Source organism: Carassius auratus, chromosome 9 (assembly GCF_003368295.1).
Source record: "Carassius auratus strain Wakin chromosome 9, ASM336829v1, whole genome shotgun sequence".
NCBI lineage: Eukaryota > Metazoa > Chordata > Actinopteri > Cypriniformes > Cyprinidae > Carassius > Carassius auratus.
The window spans coordinates 30,873,450-30,890,337 of NC_039251.1; the positions used below are offsets into that span (position 1 = coordinate 30,873,450).

The following is a 16,888-nucleotide window of genomic DNA, read 5'->3' on the forward strand; positions in this document are numbered from 1 at the left end:
TAATAATAAAATGTGACATATACATTGATCTAGCTATGGATTATTTTATCAAAATTTTGAGAATCAGGTACAAATAATTTTCCAAATATCTTTTTTTCTCCAGAAATTTAATATACACAATTAGCAATTTAATGTGGGAAAAATAGTTAATTTGATCTGTCATGTTTAGTCATGCAGTATGAGTGCAGTAAGACCTCTGTGTGGATTCTGCAGATCTTCCTCCTCCCTCCACGAGAGAGAGACCTCCAGGGTGCAAGACAGTGTTTGTTGGTGGCCTTCCGGAGAATGCAACAGAAGAGATCATCAAAGAAGTGTTTGACCAGTGTGGAGAGATTGTTGCCATCCGCAAGAGCAAGAAAAACTTCTGCCACATTCGTTTTAGTGAGGAGTTCATGGTGGACAAGGCCCTCTACCTCTCTGGTGTGTCTTTGGTTTTTGTCTTGTTTAATTTCTTTTTGTTTTTTGTTTCATTCTGTTTCGTTAGGAAACCTGTTTTGTTTAACTTCTTTAGCTTTTGTTTGGGACTGTTTTGTTTTGTTACTGACTGATAAATTTTTTCTACCTCTTTGTGTTTTGTTTAATTTTGTTTCATTCAGTTTGTTTAGATTCTCTACCTTTCTAATCTATTTTTTATTTATACTAGTAAATGTTTGTTTTGTTTTGTTTCATTAGGGGACTGGTTAAGTTTTCTACCTCTTTGGTGTGTCGTTGTGTTTTTGTTTTGTTTTGTTTCATTAGGGAACTTATTGTTTCTCTACCTTTCTGATGTGTTTTTATTTATACAAGTACATTTTTGTTTTGCTTTGTTAGGGAACTGATTTTTTTTTTCTTCTACATTTCTGGTGTGTCATTGTTTTTTATATTTATGTAAATATTTATTTTTTCATTATTGCGCACATTGTTTGTTTCTTTACCTCTCTGTTGTTCTTTTTTATATATGAAATTTCTCATGTTTTATAGTAATAAATAACATAGTAGGAAAAAAAAAACATACATACAACATCTTGCATTTATTTTTGCTGACAAGTCCACTTAAATCAGCTCCCAGTCAGCTAGGTACAAGTGCATAAGCAACGTCTGATGCATATGCTGCAACATACATGCATCATAGCATGAGCAGCTGTACTGTTTTGTTCAGCAGGGGCTTTTATTTATGTTGCAGGAAGGAACATCTTAGAATGAAGAAAATCCTAATTCGCATTCAATAAGTTTATTTCTAGGTAACAGATAGTTGATATAATAAAGAAGCCTGCATGAGAGCTCTGTTTGCTGAATAATGTTTGTTGTCCTAGGCTATCGGATGCGCATTGGCTCCAGCACTGATAAAAAGGATTCAGGCCGAATACATGTAGATTTTGCTCAGGCGAGAGATGACTTGTATGAGTGGGAGTGCAAACAAAGATTGCTGGCACGAGAGGAGCGGCACCGACGGAAAATCCAGGAGGACCGTCTGAGACCTCCATCACCTCCTCCCATAATGCACTACTCTGAACACGAGGCAGCTCTTTTGGCTGAGAAACTGAAAGGTAAGCTTTCCCACAGACTGTGGTGCCATGATCTCATCCAGTCTTTAAAGCACAGATTTGTCATCATTAATGTAATGCCCAGAGAAATTTGGGTTCTTAGGAAAAGCTTCAAGGCAGAACTTTTATGCTTCTCATAAAGGCAGAGTGTGGTAAAATGACCTACGCCTCTAGGTCTGCCTTCCTTCAGACGTTTTGCAGCTGTCCTGATCTCTGAAGATGTGACGGACATTAATGAGTGGCTACATAGTTTTGAGGCTCTTACGCTTCAGTCCTCTTACCCGTCTGCAGCTGCCAGCCGAACAGCCCCAGCTGTTGTTTATTCTTTGAGACTGGTGTGTTTATATGATCAGCTAGTTCCATTCATCAGCTTCAATGAGACCAATGATTGCCAATCAAGTGAACACTGAGTACCAGGCTTCTGGAAAGCCAAAGGGTTTCCAAGGTTGACTAAATAGTTTTCATTTGCTTTTATTGTGTTTAAAATGGGATTTGGTTGATTCTAGTCTAGAAAGCGGATATTGTGCAAGAGTTTGCTTGTAAATTGCTTGGTCATAGCATTGAAGACCTACAGTATAGTAGTGCCCTTTAAATTGAGTTTTATTTGAGCTTCATCTTTGTCTGTGAATAGCAGCTCAGATCATTTTATCTTTCAGATCATTTTATCTGTACCAGAGATGTGTAAGACTTAAATATCCTATTTTCTCTTCTTTTAATGTCATTATTGTCTATAAGAACCAAAAGGGACATAGTTACACTTTATGGTTACACTTTAGTTTAAAAGGGACATCTGACGGGACTTTTACAAGTTGTTTGAGCTGAAATTTTGGCAATGTGTGAATGTGGCACACCCAGATTTTCATATGCACACCCAAAGTCTCTTTTCTGGCTACGCTACTGTTTCAAATAAGCAGGAATTCGTCATCAATTAATAATACATAGAACCTAAAATGTTTATTAACAAAACAAATAAAAAATACACCATGTTATATGCCTAATATAAAATAACAAATAACTTACACAAAAATTAGGTATACAAAACTGAAGATCGTGGCCATGACAGGGCAGGTGGTGAGTTCATGGATGGTCTCCATGGCCGTGACAGGACAAGCAGTGAGTTCCTGAGCATAGTGTTGGGTGATATGGTCATTTTTCAAATCGTCATATCGTCAGCCCGTGAGATCAAGGATACACGATATTATCATGCATGGATGGGGCAAGAGAGAGACTCTTTGTTCTTGTCATAGCATAAGTATTTGGTGTTTTAAACCACGCAGGTGTGCGAGAGAGAGCCTATGGAATCACCAATAATCTAAAAAAATACACTTTAAAACATACTAATAAACTTATATTAAATATTTAAAACTGCTAGTTCATATATAGTCGGACATAACTGTCATATCATGCATCCTGTGACAGATTTGGCGCATCTGTGCATGGAATTTATCAGTCCAAATGTTCTGCAAAATCAGTCAACGGTGAAAATCAATAGTTGCTTTCATTTAAAGTTCAGCAGTTTAACACTAATATTGGGCATAAACTAACACATTAAATATAAAGTATTCAAATTCAGGTAAGTTCATATATTTGGAGCATACATGCCAACCCTCCCAATTTTTCCGGAAGACTCCCGAATTTCAAAGCCCCTCCCGAAAATCTCGAAAATCTCCCAAGCGCTGTGGGAACAAAAGCCAGATCTAATTCCGTATCGAAGTGATGATGCACGCTATTGGGTGACTCTTTTACCGGCTGTTTTGAAGGAAGATCATCGTTCGCGACGAAAACACATGTGCAAACTGTAATGAAGCAGAGATCAGTTAGTTCCTCACTTTCCGCGCTGACGCCGAGATCGTTTGCTTGCTTCAGTGAAAGTATAACGTGCCTAGCGTTGTCGACTCGTACATTACACGTCACGCGCTGATGTCACGTGTCGTTATGGGATCTTCAAGGGTTGTGTGTGAAAGCACGCACATATACCGGGTCATCACTGGCAGTGTGAAAGTGCCAAATCTAGCGACCAGGGAACAATTGCAGGAACACTTTACCCCTGTATTTGCCGGAATGGCAGTGTGAAAGGGGCTTAAGTGAATTAATGCCACGTTGCGCTGTCTTGTTTACTGTTGCTTAGTGATATTTACGTTCTTGGCTACGGCGATGTGACAGCAAACTTCCGGTCGCTGTAGCCGTTCTATTCGTAGCTGTTGCTTAAAGTCCCTAATAATAAAGGTTACACCTGGAAGTCAAGCGCGGCAAATTCAGAACATAAAAAGAAGAAGAAGAAGGGGAAGAGGAAGAAAGAAGAGACATGGCGAATAAAAAGAAAAAAATATGCCTGCAAATTCCTAACTAAATGGACTGGGTTGGGTTGGGTCGGGTGTGCATAAATGGGTTTGGGTTGTGATGGGTTGTTGTTACTGTACATAATATGTATGTACAAACTATGTACAGATAAATTAATTATATTCTTCTTTACGTTTGTTTGTGTGTGTGATTATATATGACACAACCCCATGATACAGCGCTCCGGTCCGCACACCCCAAGACAAGACCGATGCAATGAACAGAACAGAACAGCAACAGAAACAAGAATGAGATGCATTCTAACATAACTGTGGCATTAAACTCAGTTGGTGAGGGCTCGTTTAAAATATTGCACATATACAGGCCGTTCAGATTACTTGTTAGAGTGCAATTAAATACCTTATATCTGCAGACGATATACGTCTGCTTGAGGATGGAGACTTTGTAACGGCCAAAACTATTTGCATGCATCACATTATATTGCAGAGTGCATGAAAATAATAAAAATTAAAGCGGCAGAGTGAACTTATCATCCATAGTGGTGAGAACCACTATGGATGATAAGTTCGCTCTGCCACCTTGTTATTATTTTGTCTTTACTTTATTTTTAACGCCAAGAAAGAGTTAATCTCTCATGAATGAGAAGAGCGTGTTGCCGTGTACCAGCCATTAAATATGTGGGGCCACACAACTCCTCGTTTTCTATCTCTTTCATTTTATAGATTTAACAAGTTATCCGAGTCAAAGCGGACAACTTCAGTGACTACAGGCTCTAAACCTCCTCCGCTCGCGCGTGCGGTGTGTGTATGTGAAATGGGGTGCTGAAGTGAAATAGCTGGGCAGTTTGATAGCTGAATTATAATAAGCAGCCTAATAAAAATATAAATAATAGCTATTATTATTATAATCTAATACATTAATAGGAAAATTTGCCTAATATCACCGTGATTATCGACAGAGAAATCTGCTTATGTCGATATCTGTATCGTCGAATCACAATACTATTGTCAATCTGCACAACCCTACCTGAAACGGCCTCCGCGGCCATAACAGGACAGGCAATGAGTTCATGATGGAGGCAGCCTCCATAGCCATGACAGGACACGACGAAAGTTGTGGATGGATCCTACTGACGCATCCGAAGGTTTTGCAGCAGTTGCCGCCACCTCTGGAGGTTCCACAACAGCAACAGTCTCCTTGACAGCTATACACCAGGCTGAAAGAACATTGCTGGTTGCAACAGACAGGATGTGACAAGGCTCTGGAAGTTCAGCTGAGATGTGACAAGGCTCTGGATGATCTGTTGTGATATGACGAAGCTCTGAAAGATCTACTGAGACTGATGAAGTCCTGGAAGAATGGTAGTGACTGGGCTCATAAAGATCTACTGTGTCTTGACCTTGTTCACTGAGATCAACGATGAATTCACTCATGAAGTTTAACTGTGGTTTTACTTGACTCATGGGTGTTAATGGTGATTTGACCTGACTCTGGATGGTCAGCGGTGACTTGACCTGACTCTGGATGGTTAATGGTGACTTGACCTGACTCTGGACGGTCAATCTAGACTTGACCTGACTCTGGACGGTCAATGGTGACTTGACTAGACTCTGGGAAATTAACAGGGACCTGATCTACGGGGACCTGACTTGACTCATGAAGTTTAACTGTGGGTTTACTTGACTCATGGGTGTTAATGGTGACTTGACCTGACTCTGGACGGTCAGCTGTGACTTGACTAGACTCTGGGAAATCAACAGGTACCTGATCTTGGGGGACCTGACTTGACTCTGAAAGGTCAACGGGGGCCTGACTTGACCCTGGAAGATCAAGGGGGGCCTGACTTGACCCTGGAAGATCAAAGGGGAACCTGATCTTGGGGGACCTGACTTGACTCTGAAAGGTCAACGGGGGCCTGACTTGACCTTGGAAGATCAACAGGAACCTGACTTGACCCTGGAAGATCAGCTGCAGCTGCCATCTTGTGCAGTGGCACTGGGCTGATGGCAATCTTTTGCAGTGGCTCTGGAGTGGCAGCCATATTGTGAGTGAGTCCGGGGTCGTGTGCATCTGCGAAATCCTGAGTGAATGCTGAGCCAACAATCAGCTATGCATAGTCCATAAACTGACCAAGAGATGAGCGGAGACCCTCACTGATTAATTGTGATTATCAGTTCATTTAGTCATCAAAAAAAAAAAAAAAAAAAAAAAAAAAAAAAAAAATTCAGCACAAAATAAGTGAGAAATAAGTGAGTCTAAGTACTCTTGTACATAGTTCTCGAGTGATCCAGTGCCCTGCTTGAGGGCTAATAATAGGCTTGCCATATCCATACCTGGCCAGTGTCCATACGAAAAGATGCTGGATCCTGAGAGGTGAAGTCTTCTGTTACGAGGAGTCAGAGACGTTCGGATCAATATGCAGAACTTTATTATAAGAATGGTTGGACAAGCAGTAATCAGGAACAACGTCAGGTATGTCAGGGTTATCCAGAATCAATTACAGTCACAAGCAGAGGTCGGGGCAGGCGGCAGAGTATCAAAGGCGGTATACACAATCCAAAATCAGACACAGGAAGAACAAACACAGGAAAAAATGCTCGGAAATGCTAGACAGGGCTAAACAAGACTTGGCCAAGACTGAGAATGATTGTGCTGCTTAAATGTGTGTGTGTGTGTGTGTGTGTTTTAGCTGCAGGTGTGTCTGTGTGCTGCAGTCCTGAGTGGAGTGCCCTCTATTGGAGTTTATGGGCACTCCAGCTAATGATCGTGACACTTATATTAAGTTTTTAAGTAATTTGTGATACTTTTTTTTCTTATCTATGGCTTTACATGGACACATTCTGCACATTCTGCAGATCTCCTACCGTTTTCACACAGACAAGTATAGTTTGTGTGAGGTTTAAAATACTGTATTTCACAATGTTCATTTCTGAATCTGGAGAGGTTTGAACACTCATGCAAGATGTCAAATTTTCATTATACAGACATTTTCAAGGCGCCACATGCTGTGTTTCCACCTTAGAGTTACACCAATCCATCACACCCATTTGACATTCACACATATTTGTAACGTCACCTTTCATGTTTTAATTTCAGAGCTGGTTCCTGGCTGACAGCTGTTTTCCCATGCTGTGATTTGATTACAGCTAGCAGCTCCAGGAAGGTAGTGATGGTTGAGTTGTGCTGGCTGCAGTGGTTTGCATGCCTCTCTGAGCTCTTGTCTCTCTGGAGAGACTGCTTTCGTTTCAATGATGGGGACTTGACTGCAGCCTCCACCTCATCAGCAATCACAGCACTTCCCATGTCAAGCACTTCCCATTCTCCCTGCATGGCGCATCCCCAGCTCTGTCTGTATGTTCTTATGTTTATTGAGCCCAGGAGGCAACAGACAAAACATCTCAGACGGGGTTTCAATATTCTGGTGTCTGGCACAGTTCTGCTCATGCCTGACATCCAGTTGCCTCTCAAATGAATCCCTTGTTTAAACGCAAACAATTATGCTGCAAATATTTACTGACTACCGCTAGTGGTATCTGTTTAAGTATCAACAGCATGCAAATGAACATCGGGATATGTGTTGATGTTTTTATGGCACATTTGTGCAATTATTATTATTATACAATTATTAAATTGATGAACATATTAGAGATTTATTTTAGTTGTTATATTAAAGTTACATTGAAAACCTTTAAAACACTTCACTACTTCCATCATTTACTTTGGCTTTTTATGCACATATTTTATTGTTTTACCCTGTTTTAATTTACCATTTACCCGATTTTATTGTTTTACCTCAGACACTAATTTTCAAACATACAAATATGAAAATGCATCATAAAAAAAGCAATTACATATTACCTTTTACGAAAAAAACCCTCTTTATTTAATTAATTATTTTTTAACTAAATAATTATCTAATTAAATATCTATATAACTATATATATATAATCAAATCAAATAGTAAAATAAAAAATAATTTGTGTGAAAAGTATTTATATAAGTTTCACCTTAAATAACGAATGTTCCTTAATTGTAACGTTCCACAACAAGTGACAATTCTACATTTACATTAAAAAATATTATAAATAAATAAAAAAACATCAATAAACTGTACTTGTTTATCAAGGAGATAAAGTGACAGTAAGGAAATTAAAGGTAAAAATCAGTTGTGAACAGAAAATTTGTATTGTTTATTGTCAATTTCAATTAAATGTAAAAAGCATGAAAATATTAATTTATTTTTGGTAGTTAGTATTCATAAAATGTAGCTAGTTATGAAATTAGCTTTAGCAAGAGTCACATTTTACTTCACAAATCTTTAAAATGTAATTTATATCTACGGAGCCTTGCTCATGACATGCAAGAAAAGATTATTTAATTGTGCGCAAAATTTACTTACTCATTCCTATACTAACTCAAAGAAAAAGCCCTTTTTAATATATATACATCGTTTCACCTCATCCTTAAATCTGGCCGTTCTTCAGCTCTTTTTAAACTATTGACTCTTAATTCTATCCATTGCTGCTTTCTGTCTCTTGCCTTTGGAAACACTTTAATTCTATTCATTCAAACAGCCCCTGGTTAATGCTTTCTGGCAAGTAAATGCTCATTGCCACATTACGCTTTCATGGAAAAATTAATATGAGCGATGTCTAAAACAAAGCTAATTTCCCGACCATAACTGAGGCTGACTGAATTGGCAGTAGCATGGTGGCTTACATAGCGTCTGAGTTACGGAGAGGTCAGATGACTGAATTCTGGGAGTTTTGAGGGAGACTGTGGAGATTTCGCATTTGCATTGCTTGTGGAGCCCCTCATTAGACGTGAGATTGGAAGAGCAAGCTCATTTGACTGTGAAAATGATTTTTATTCTCGTCAGATGGCATTTTTGCCCGAGGGTCAGGAGAATTCAATTTCCTTTAATTAGCTGGGAAGTTTGAGTGCCACCTTAATAACATACCTGCTCTTGATCTCGAAGGCTCAGAGTCCCTTGGGTCTCTTATCAACGCACATAGGAATAGCATCTATTTAATTGAAAAAGGACTAAAATGGATATCAAATCTAAAATTCAAATTAATGAGTTGAGCACATATTTTAAGGAGGTACAGTATAATTGATACATCTCTCGTGATGTCATTCTCCTGCTTGGTTTGAAATCGGTTAGAATGTGGTGAGACGAAGCAATAAGTCTGGTGAAAAGTGCACAGATGCAGGGAATAATGTTGTTTCCATGCACAGGATCTCATTAAGGAAGGGATCGAATTCACTGCCAGCCCTACTGCACTGACTTTGTGGCAAAATTCAATTATTCTTCCAATTTCAGTAATGTATTTCACACAGGTCCACGGGGAGCAGATTACTGAAGCTTGTGAGAGGCCACACTCAATGCCTTATGTGTTAGCTACTCAGGCTAAAATTACACTTCATGTTTAGACAGGAAAAATGCAGGGTTAGTTACTGATTCACGAGCCGTGACTGAACACACTGATGAGATGATGTTCTTGTCCAATAGCAAAAGACAATTCAGGGAAAGAGTCTTTAAATTAGGCCCTAAAGTTAGAGACGTGGCTTAGCGTTTAGTGTAGCATGTGGACGTGAGGTCCAATCCTGATCTCCCATTGCTTTTCTGCAATAGAGGGGGCAAAACTAATCATGTAAAACTTCTTAAAATTACATTTAATACTTTAACTGAAAGATTGTCAAGGCAAGTCTTGTCTGAAAGTTTAGTAAAGTCTTAACTTGTGAAGGTTATATGTCTTGTGTGTTGAATGCTTGAGCAGTTTGGAAAGAGATTCGAGTTTGAAAGCTGAGTTTTGTATAATGTGAAATCTTGGGAGGAGAGATTTTGAAGTGCGAAGGGAATTTGGGCCTTAAGTAGTTCGAGGAGAGATTTGAATTTTAAAACTTTGTTGCTAGGGTGTTCTAGTGGTGTTATAGAAAGTTGCTGGTGTGGTTACTAGGCAGGATATACAGTATGAATGGTTGGATATATGCATAGATGGCAAGTGTGTAGCTACTTAAAGAGCCACACAGATGGGAAATAAAAAAAGACCTGTATTACAGTGTATGATGTAGCTGTCCATCAGTGTAAACAATGTGCAAAGTAATTAAACCAAAAAGTACACGATTTATAAAGTTATTGGCTTCTAAAGTAAGGAGTCAACTCTGAATCGCTGAAACGAGTCGTTATAGATTTCAAATCTTTTGCCCATCTCTATGTACGTCACTAGGAACACTTTGCATAATAATCTCCGCCTACCGTCTTGAGAGAAACGTAACTCTGACCTGCCCCCCCCCCCACACACAGACGTTCTGGTTGGTGTGAGAGCATCATGTCGAGGAGACAGTGTGTTTTTAATTGTAAAGGCAAGTTTGTTTTATTTTCACTGCCAAAGAATGAAGATCAGAAGAACCAATGGCTAAAATTCATTTTCACCACAATACCAGAGCAGTACAACAAAGCCCTTTTTCACTGATGACTGCTTTTCTAATCTCGGTGAGTACAGCGGGATTTTCAAAGCGTTTGGCCATAAAAGAGGGTTCATTACCAACTTAATTTAGACCAACGAGCATCTCAGAATCACAACGCAAAGTAGGATTATGAAGTTATGTGTCTGTTTTCTCCCGAGCGTCTTATCAGTATGTGTGCTGTCTGCAGCCTGTCTGCGCTGATCGTCATTTACAAACACGTCATTAAAATGAAGTGTAACTCCGTGAATACTCAACGAAGAGACATGAGAGAGATATCTATAGAAAGCTTGACATGTCTACTTTAAAACTAAACAAGTGCTGCCGAACTGATATTCTGTGATAAAGTAATCCATATGAAAAGAACGTGATGTCTGTTTTTCACGTCTCCCTTCGTTATATCTAATGTGACCACGCCGCCGCGCTGAACGCGCTATTCAGATTCAAACTGAAGCGCGCAGCTTGAATACGTCGACACAGAAGAAAAAGCAGCGAGACCGTTCAAGTTTTTTATTTTACTGTTTGCTTCGCAATGAGAGGAATAAGACATTATTCACCCCAAACAGATGCTAACGCATTGTTTACCGTGGAGGTGTGTGCGGAACAACCAATCAAAACTGACTATGTTAGTTGACCAATCAGAACACAGTATGCCACCGAAAGGTGGGGTTTAAGGAAACTGAATCTTTTGAACAGCTTCGCGCGAACCGTTTGGGGATCTCTGAGAATTGAGGTAATTTTAAAATGATATTTTGACAAAATGACAGTGTTTTTTAACCTTGGATGGATTTAAACCTAATGTACAGGACTTATAAACAGTGATAGGAAGCTTAGAATTTTCCTCTTACTGGCTCTTTAAATCAAGGTTATTGAACTGCTGGATTTTAAACATTATTTCAAAAATCCATCAATACATCATTTTTTTTTTTTTTTTTTTTTTTTTTTTTTACCATTCACTAGAGGAAATTAATACTAAGAAAGACCAGCCTGAAAGGTTACAAATATATATTTATTTATTGTTCCAAACCCATAGAAGCACTGCAACAGTAGAACATATAACTTGGGCAATACATTTCAGTCTTCTAGTCAAGTCAAGGCACCATTATTTATATACTGTAGCGCTTTTTACAATGCAGATTTTGTCAAAGCAGCTTTATAGTATTACACAAGGAAATAGTGTAAAGACATTTAATAACTTTATGGGAAAAAATGTAGAACATTTACACATAAAGCAGTGACATTTAAAGTTGTACATACAGTATTGTGACATATTGTGAAACAAACTATCAAAAATGGCAAAAAGTAGGACGGGGACTGAACTATGCTTCAGCTGTTGATAGGATGGAGATCTGAAATCGCTGGATTGTAAGAACTGTGTTTAAGCAGACTAAATGATTGGAACAGCCCAGTTATATCATCAGAGAGATCAATGATTAAACATATGGATCTGTTGTTTATAATAAAATCATTTAATATGTAATAGAAAATAGACAGGATGAGTTTACATTTCATGCTTTATTGTTATTGAAAGTCATTGAAAGCCAACCTGCACCATAGTTCCATATTTTATTTTTTGAGAGCGTATTTGATATGAGTCTTGGTCTGAAACAAGTTTAGTACACTAAAAAAATAAAAAGTTTCAAAATAGGGTTTTCGTAGCAATGCAATATAATAATTTTTTTAGGTTCCTCAACAACCTTTCTGAAATATATTATTTTACTATTATATATTTTCCTATTGTCATAGTATGAAGAACATTTGAATAATCTAATTTTTTTTTTCTACTGTAAAGAGTTCTATGGAAAGATTCCATAGATATAAAAGATTCTTAATGGAACCAAAGACCAAGGCTTTAGATGGAAATTAGAGTAAAATGTGTCTAATGTAAGGGATTTTGAACTGTGCACTGGCTTTGTCAAGCCTGCAAAGTAAGTGTTACAGAATTCACTGTCATAAGTAGATGAAGTAAAAATGACAGTTTTCCTTTTTCATTTCTCCAGAAGACAACAAATTCAGTGAGGCATCGGCAGTGCTGTTCACATGGATCGACAGAGGCGAGGTGAACCGACGCTCAGCGAACCATTTCTACTCCATGATCCAGTCAGCGAACAGCCACGTGCGGCGCCTAATGAACGAGAAAGCTCAGCACGAGGAGGAGATGGAGCTAGCCAAAGAACACTTCAAGAATTCCCTGCTTGCCATCCTCACACAATGTAAGATACCTCCTGCCTTCACTGTTTGTATCCCAACTGGCTACTATGAGATTTTCATCTAGTGTTGCCATGACAACCGCTCATCCTTTGTACCGAGCAAGATGATATAGCTGTCCTTAAGTGGGCTCAGTCTCTGATCTGATTGTAGGAATTTTCTCGCTCATCTTGATATGACTGTACTGCCAGTAGGAGTGTATTTGTATGTCCAGAACTACCATATATGTTACATTGCTCTTAACTGGGCTCTGTTCCAAAACCTAGAGAGCTGCCTACATAGGCAGCATTATAAGGCATCATAGATGAGGTTATAAAAGGTAGGCATTGTAAAAGCCAATGTCCTTCACGAAAGAGATAATGCCATGATACATTGAGACAAAATCCATCTTAAGCTGCATGACATTTATCTTTGCTCTGTGATATTTCATGTTCGAAACCCAGTCATTTCCATAGAAATAGAAACTGCATGGCTAATGTAGCTAACGTTATCATTGTCTCTGATTGTATTCACAGAGAACAGAACTATGTCATCATACGGGCCTTAAAGGGATATAGTTCACCTAAAAAAAAAAAAAAAAATATATATATATATATATATATATATATATATATATATATATATATATATATATATATATATATATATATATATATATATATATATATATATATATATATATATATATATGTTTATCCCCCAGGGCATCTAAGATGTAGGTGACTTTGTTTCTTCAGTAGAACACAAACCAAGATTTTTAGTAAGATTTTCACGCAATGTCCGAACTGTTAGAATTTTCCTGTGCTTACCTCCTGTGCATGTTCTCTAACTGACATGTGTGGCGTCGTCTTCTTCGTATTGCTTTACGGCGGATCACAGACTTATAAGTGCATTACTGCCACCTATCTCTCAAATTGACCATTGACACTCTATCTACAAACTAATTTAGGAGTGTCATTGGTCCATTTAAAGGAGATAGGTGGCGGTAATGCACGTTTAGGTCTGCAGTCCAACATAAAGCAAGAAAGAAGATGAAGACGACTCACGTGCCTGCTGCTGAGAAATGCACTCAGAAGAGTTCGAACAGTTCAGACATTGTGTGAATCAAATGGCTAAATGGTACCACTCAAGCCCAAAAATAACCACACCATTATTATACACAATACAGTAAGATTACTAATTATGAGATGGTATGAAAACATTGTGGGAATTTTTTTTAAAATGTTTCTAAAGCAAATGTCTAGTAACTTTAGGACATTAAAATATCTATCTATCTTGTTGTGATTATAAGATTATTAAAGGTTACAAAACATATCAAGAACTTCCATCAAGTATAAATAACGTAAGGACATTTTAAGAATGTTTTCTCTGAACATTGAGAATGTCCTTTAAGAACGTATAATAACATAATAATGACATTACCAGAATGTTGTTCTAAGAACGCTTTCTCGCAACATTTTGAAAATGTATATCAAATATTAGTCTCAGCCTGGACGTCTGATGCATACTGAACACAAAATTATGCATTATTTCCGATGCTTATCAAGATCAACTAAATGCAGGCTAAAAATATGTAAAGTTTGTCCATGAGTTTTACACAACGTTCTGTTTTTGTGAAGAAAAAAACCCCTAAACATTACGCAGCACAAAACGAAACGTGATTGGGTGCTTTAACTGTCAGTCATATGGGCTGTAGTAGGTGGTGCATGGCTATTCAAAGCGGCCAAGGTTCCCAGACCTTCTGCCGTCAGTGTGAAGGTCTGACTACACAAGACTAATCAAATATTAACAAGAATGTTCCATCAACATTATTTTAGGAATGTTTTGTCCCAACAATTTATTTAATTTAATCACATATTCTAGAACATAGTGTAACAAGTTCTGATTTTGTGTTTATTTTGCTGTTAGCTTAGGAAAATGCTAACGGCAGAATCAATTATGTGTCGCACTAATAGTCCCTCACTTACTAGGTTCTATTTCAGTTTGGATGCTGTTAGAAAGCAAGGCAGCTCACTAGTCATGGAACAGAGCCACAGTGTTTCCTACACAGTTCACAAGACATCACTGCATATATACAGTACAAAAAAGCACACTAGTAGATATGATTGCATTGAGACCTAGCTGCCTATGTCAGTTTGACTCTAGCCATAGCCCATAGAAGGGCACTGGGTAAGTACAGTCTCAGCTCAGTGGAAGCACTCTGACCAAATAGCAGATGTGGAGATGTTCAACTTAACTTAAAGGTAGGCCAACACCAGATTCACTCATCTTTTTTTGTGGCCCGGACAGGTGAGAAGCCAATATCCCAGCTCAAACAAAGAAATGTAATTTGCTTGAATGAATATGTGTGATGGCAGCTTGACAGAAAGACTTTGTGACACCATTTGTGCATGAAAACTAAGAAAAGAAAATGTATTTAAGAGTTGTAATAGGCTAAAAAAGATGATCACATAATTGTTTACTAAACTGTAGACTTGGTCAAATTAATAAATAGCAGGCAACAGTTTACAATTGGTCCAAACCTCAATCCTAATGCAAATCCAACATCTAATGCCAAAATAAAAACTGCACACATACCCATTTTGAGCTAAAACCTCAATCAATGTTTGACATCAAACACTCAGTACTTTATTAGTGTTTCTCCAGCAAATCCATCATTGTAGACTGTTGCCTTCCTCAGTCCTAAGGAATTGAAACAGCAGCTAATGAGATGTAAGTACAACAGACACAATCAGGGGCCTCTCAGAGAAGTGTTGCGAGGGTCCTGATGCGTCTGACTGCTGGCGCAGATACGGAGCTCTACATAAATGGCTTGTCTTGTCTGACTTCCTTATCCACCAAAGTTGAGCAGATTACGGCTGTGTTCACCGCTGCCACCAGGCAAAAGGCATGGGACCATTTCTCAAAAGCGCAGCGCAAGAACATAGACATTTGGCGAAAGCAGTGCGAGGTTGGTATCTCTTCTCCCCTTTCGTCATGCTGACTCTACATAAGGGGGTCTCAAACTATGGGCCAAGCTTTGTCATTGCAAACAAATTTTCATTATACCCCGTTGAAAACAAACAAAAGAACTAATAAACAGTATATGCTGGTTTGGTATGTTTTGAAGCATGGCAGTAAGTTGAGCAGATTTATAAGCTGGTTCTTACTTGGTCATGAGCTGGTTTAAGCTGGTTATGAGCTGGTCCTGATTAGGAGTTAGTTGCTTAGAACCGCCTTAGGACCAGCTCATAACCAGCACATGACCAGCTTAAACCAGTTTATAACCAGCTTAAACCAGCTGTCATGCTTCAAAACATACCTAACCAGCAAAGTACAAAGTATTGCATTGAAATTTACTATATATAATATACATATTTCAAATCTGTGGATGTAAAAACGTTGGTTCTCTGAAGCAGAACACCAGCTTGCAAGTGCCCCCCAGGTAATGTAGTTTGAGACCCCTGCTGTACATGGTACACTGACACAGCAACTCTTTATATGGCAGTGTATCTTGTGGCTTTTCATTGTACAGACTTGTGGGCCCCTCACAGAGCAAAAAGCATCCCGTTTTTCTAGCCTCTGCTCTTTCGTGTGGCAGAGCTCTCTTTGAAATTGCCACCTAGAAATAACCTCCATTGCTGCCATGGCAACAGATACTGGCAGGATTATAATGATGCTCATCAGTGATTAGCCTGAATTAATTGTTAATAACTCATCCAATTTGAATTAGGTCTCTATGGGGAAGGAAAAGTGAGGTGCGTGTTAACTCATAATGTGCCTGTATTAGAAATCCCTGAATTCTCTGGAATATGGAGTTTCCATATTCATAATATGGAATGTCACCGGATGTTAGCGCAAATAGAATACTCAGTGAACCTGAAATATAAAAATCCCTCGCTGGTGATAGACTCCAGCTGCAGTCTCTCCTCCAGCCATCTGACTTTTTCCACGACTGTATATCATGAGCAGTGATGTGAGGCCCAAAACCTAGTCTTAGAAATACACTGACTGTATTGATTAATTGCTTTAAGTCAAGTCTATGAAAGGATTCCATTTCAGTTCACAGTCGCCAAGAGGTAAGACATCAGCATTGTGGAAGAGTCTCTGGTGCTGTGAGAAGTGAAAGCCAGTCAAGATGCCACCCCTGTGAAAAGTTGATTTTATTGTTGTTATTTCTTACTTTTCTTAAAGAAATTTCTGCTGTCACAGTGGGAAATTACCATTAAATAATATTTAAAAGCATATTTAAACAGAAAAACAATTATGAGTCCATGACATATGTAACGTGACAAAACATAGAAAGATATTTAATTGTTTACTCAACATTCAGAAAGTATGATATTGGGATTTTAGTTTGGAAAATTACAAATTCTGACTTAAAATATAATTATGGACAACTTGTCTCA

General features: G+C 38.3%; 1 protein-coding gene across 3 annotated transcripts in view; it reads left to right on the top strand.

Annotated features, from left to right (window-relative positions):
- The window catches only part of enox1 (ecto-NOX disulfide-thiol exchanger 1), a 94,475-nt gene that overhangs the window by 62,673 nt on the left and 14,914 nt on the right, over positions 1 to 16,888 (top strand). For all 3 annotated transcript variants that reach the window (XM_026272496.1, XM_026272495.1, XM_026272497.1), the window contains exons 5-8: positions 214 to 420; positions 1,293 to 1,526; positions 12,293 to 12,505; positions 15,344 to 15,450. In XM_026272496.1, the coding sequence (XP_026128281.1) occupies positions 214 to 420; positions 1,293 to 1,526; positions 12,293 to 12,505; positions 15,344 to 15,450 (761 nt within the window). The remainder of the gene's footprint in view (positions 1 to 213; positions 421 to 1,292; positions 1,527 to 12,292; positions 12,506 to 15,343; positions 15,451 to 16,888) is intronic.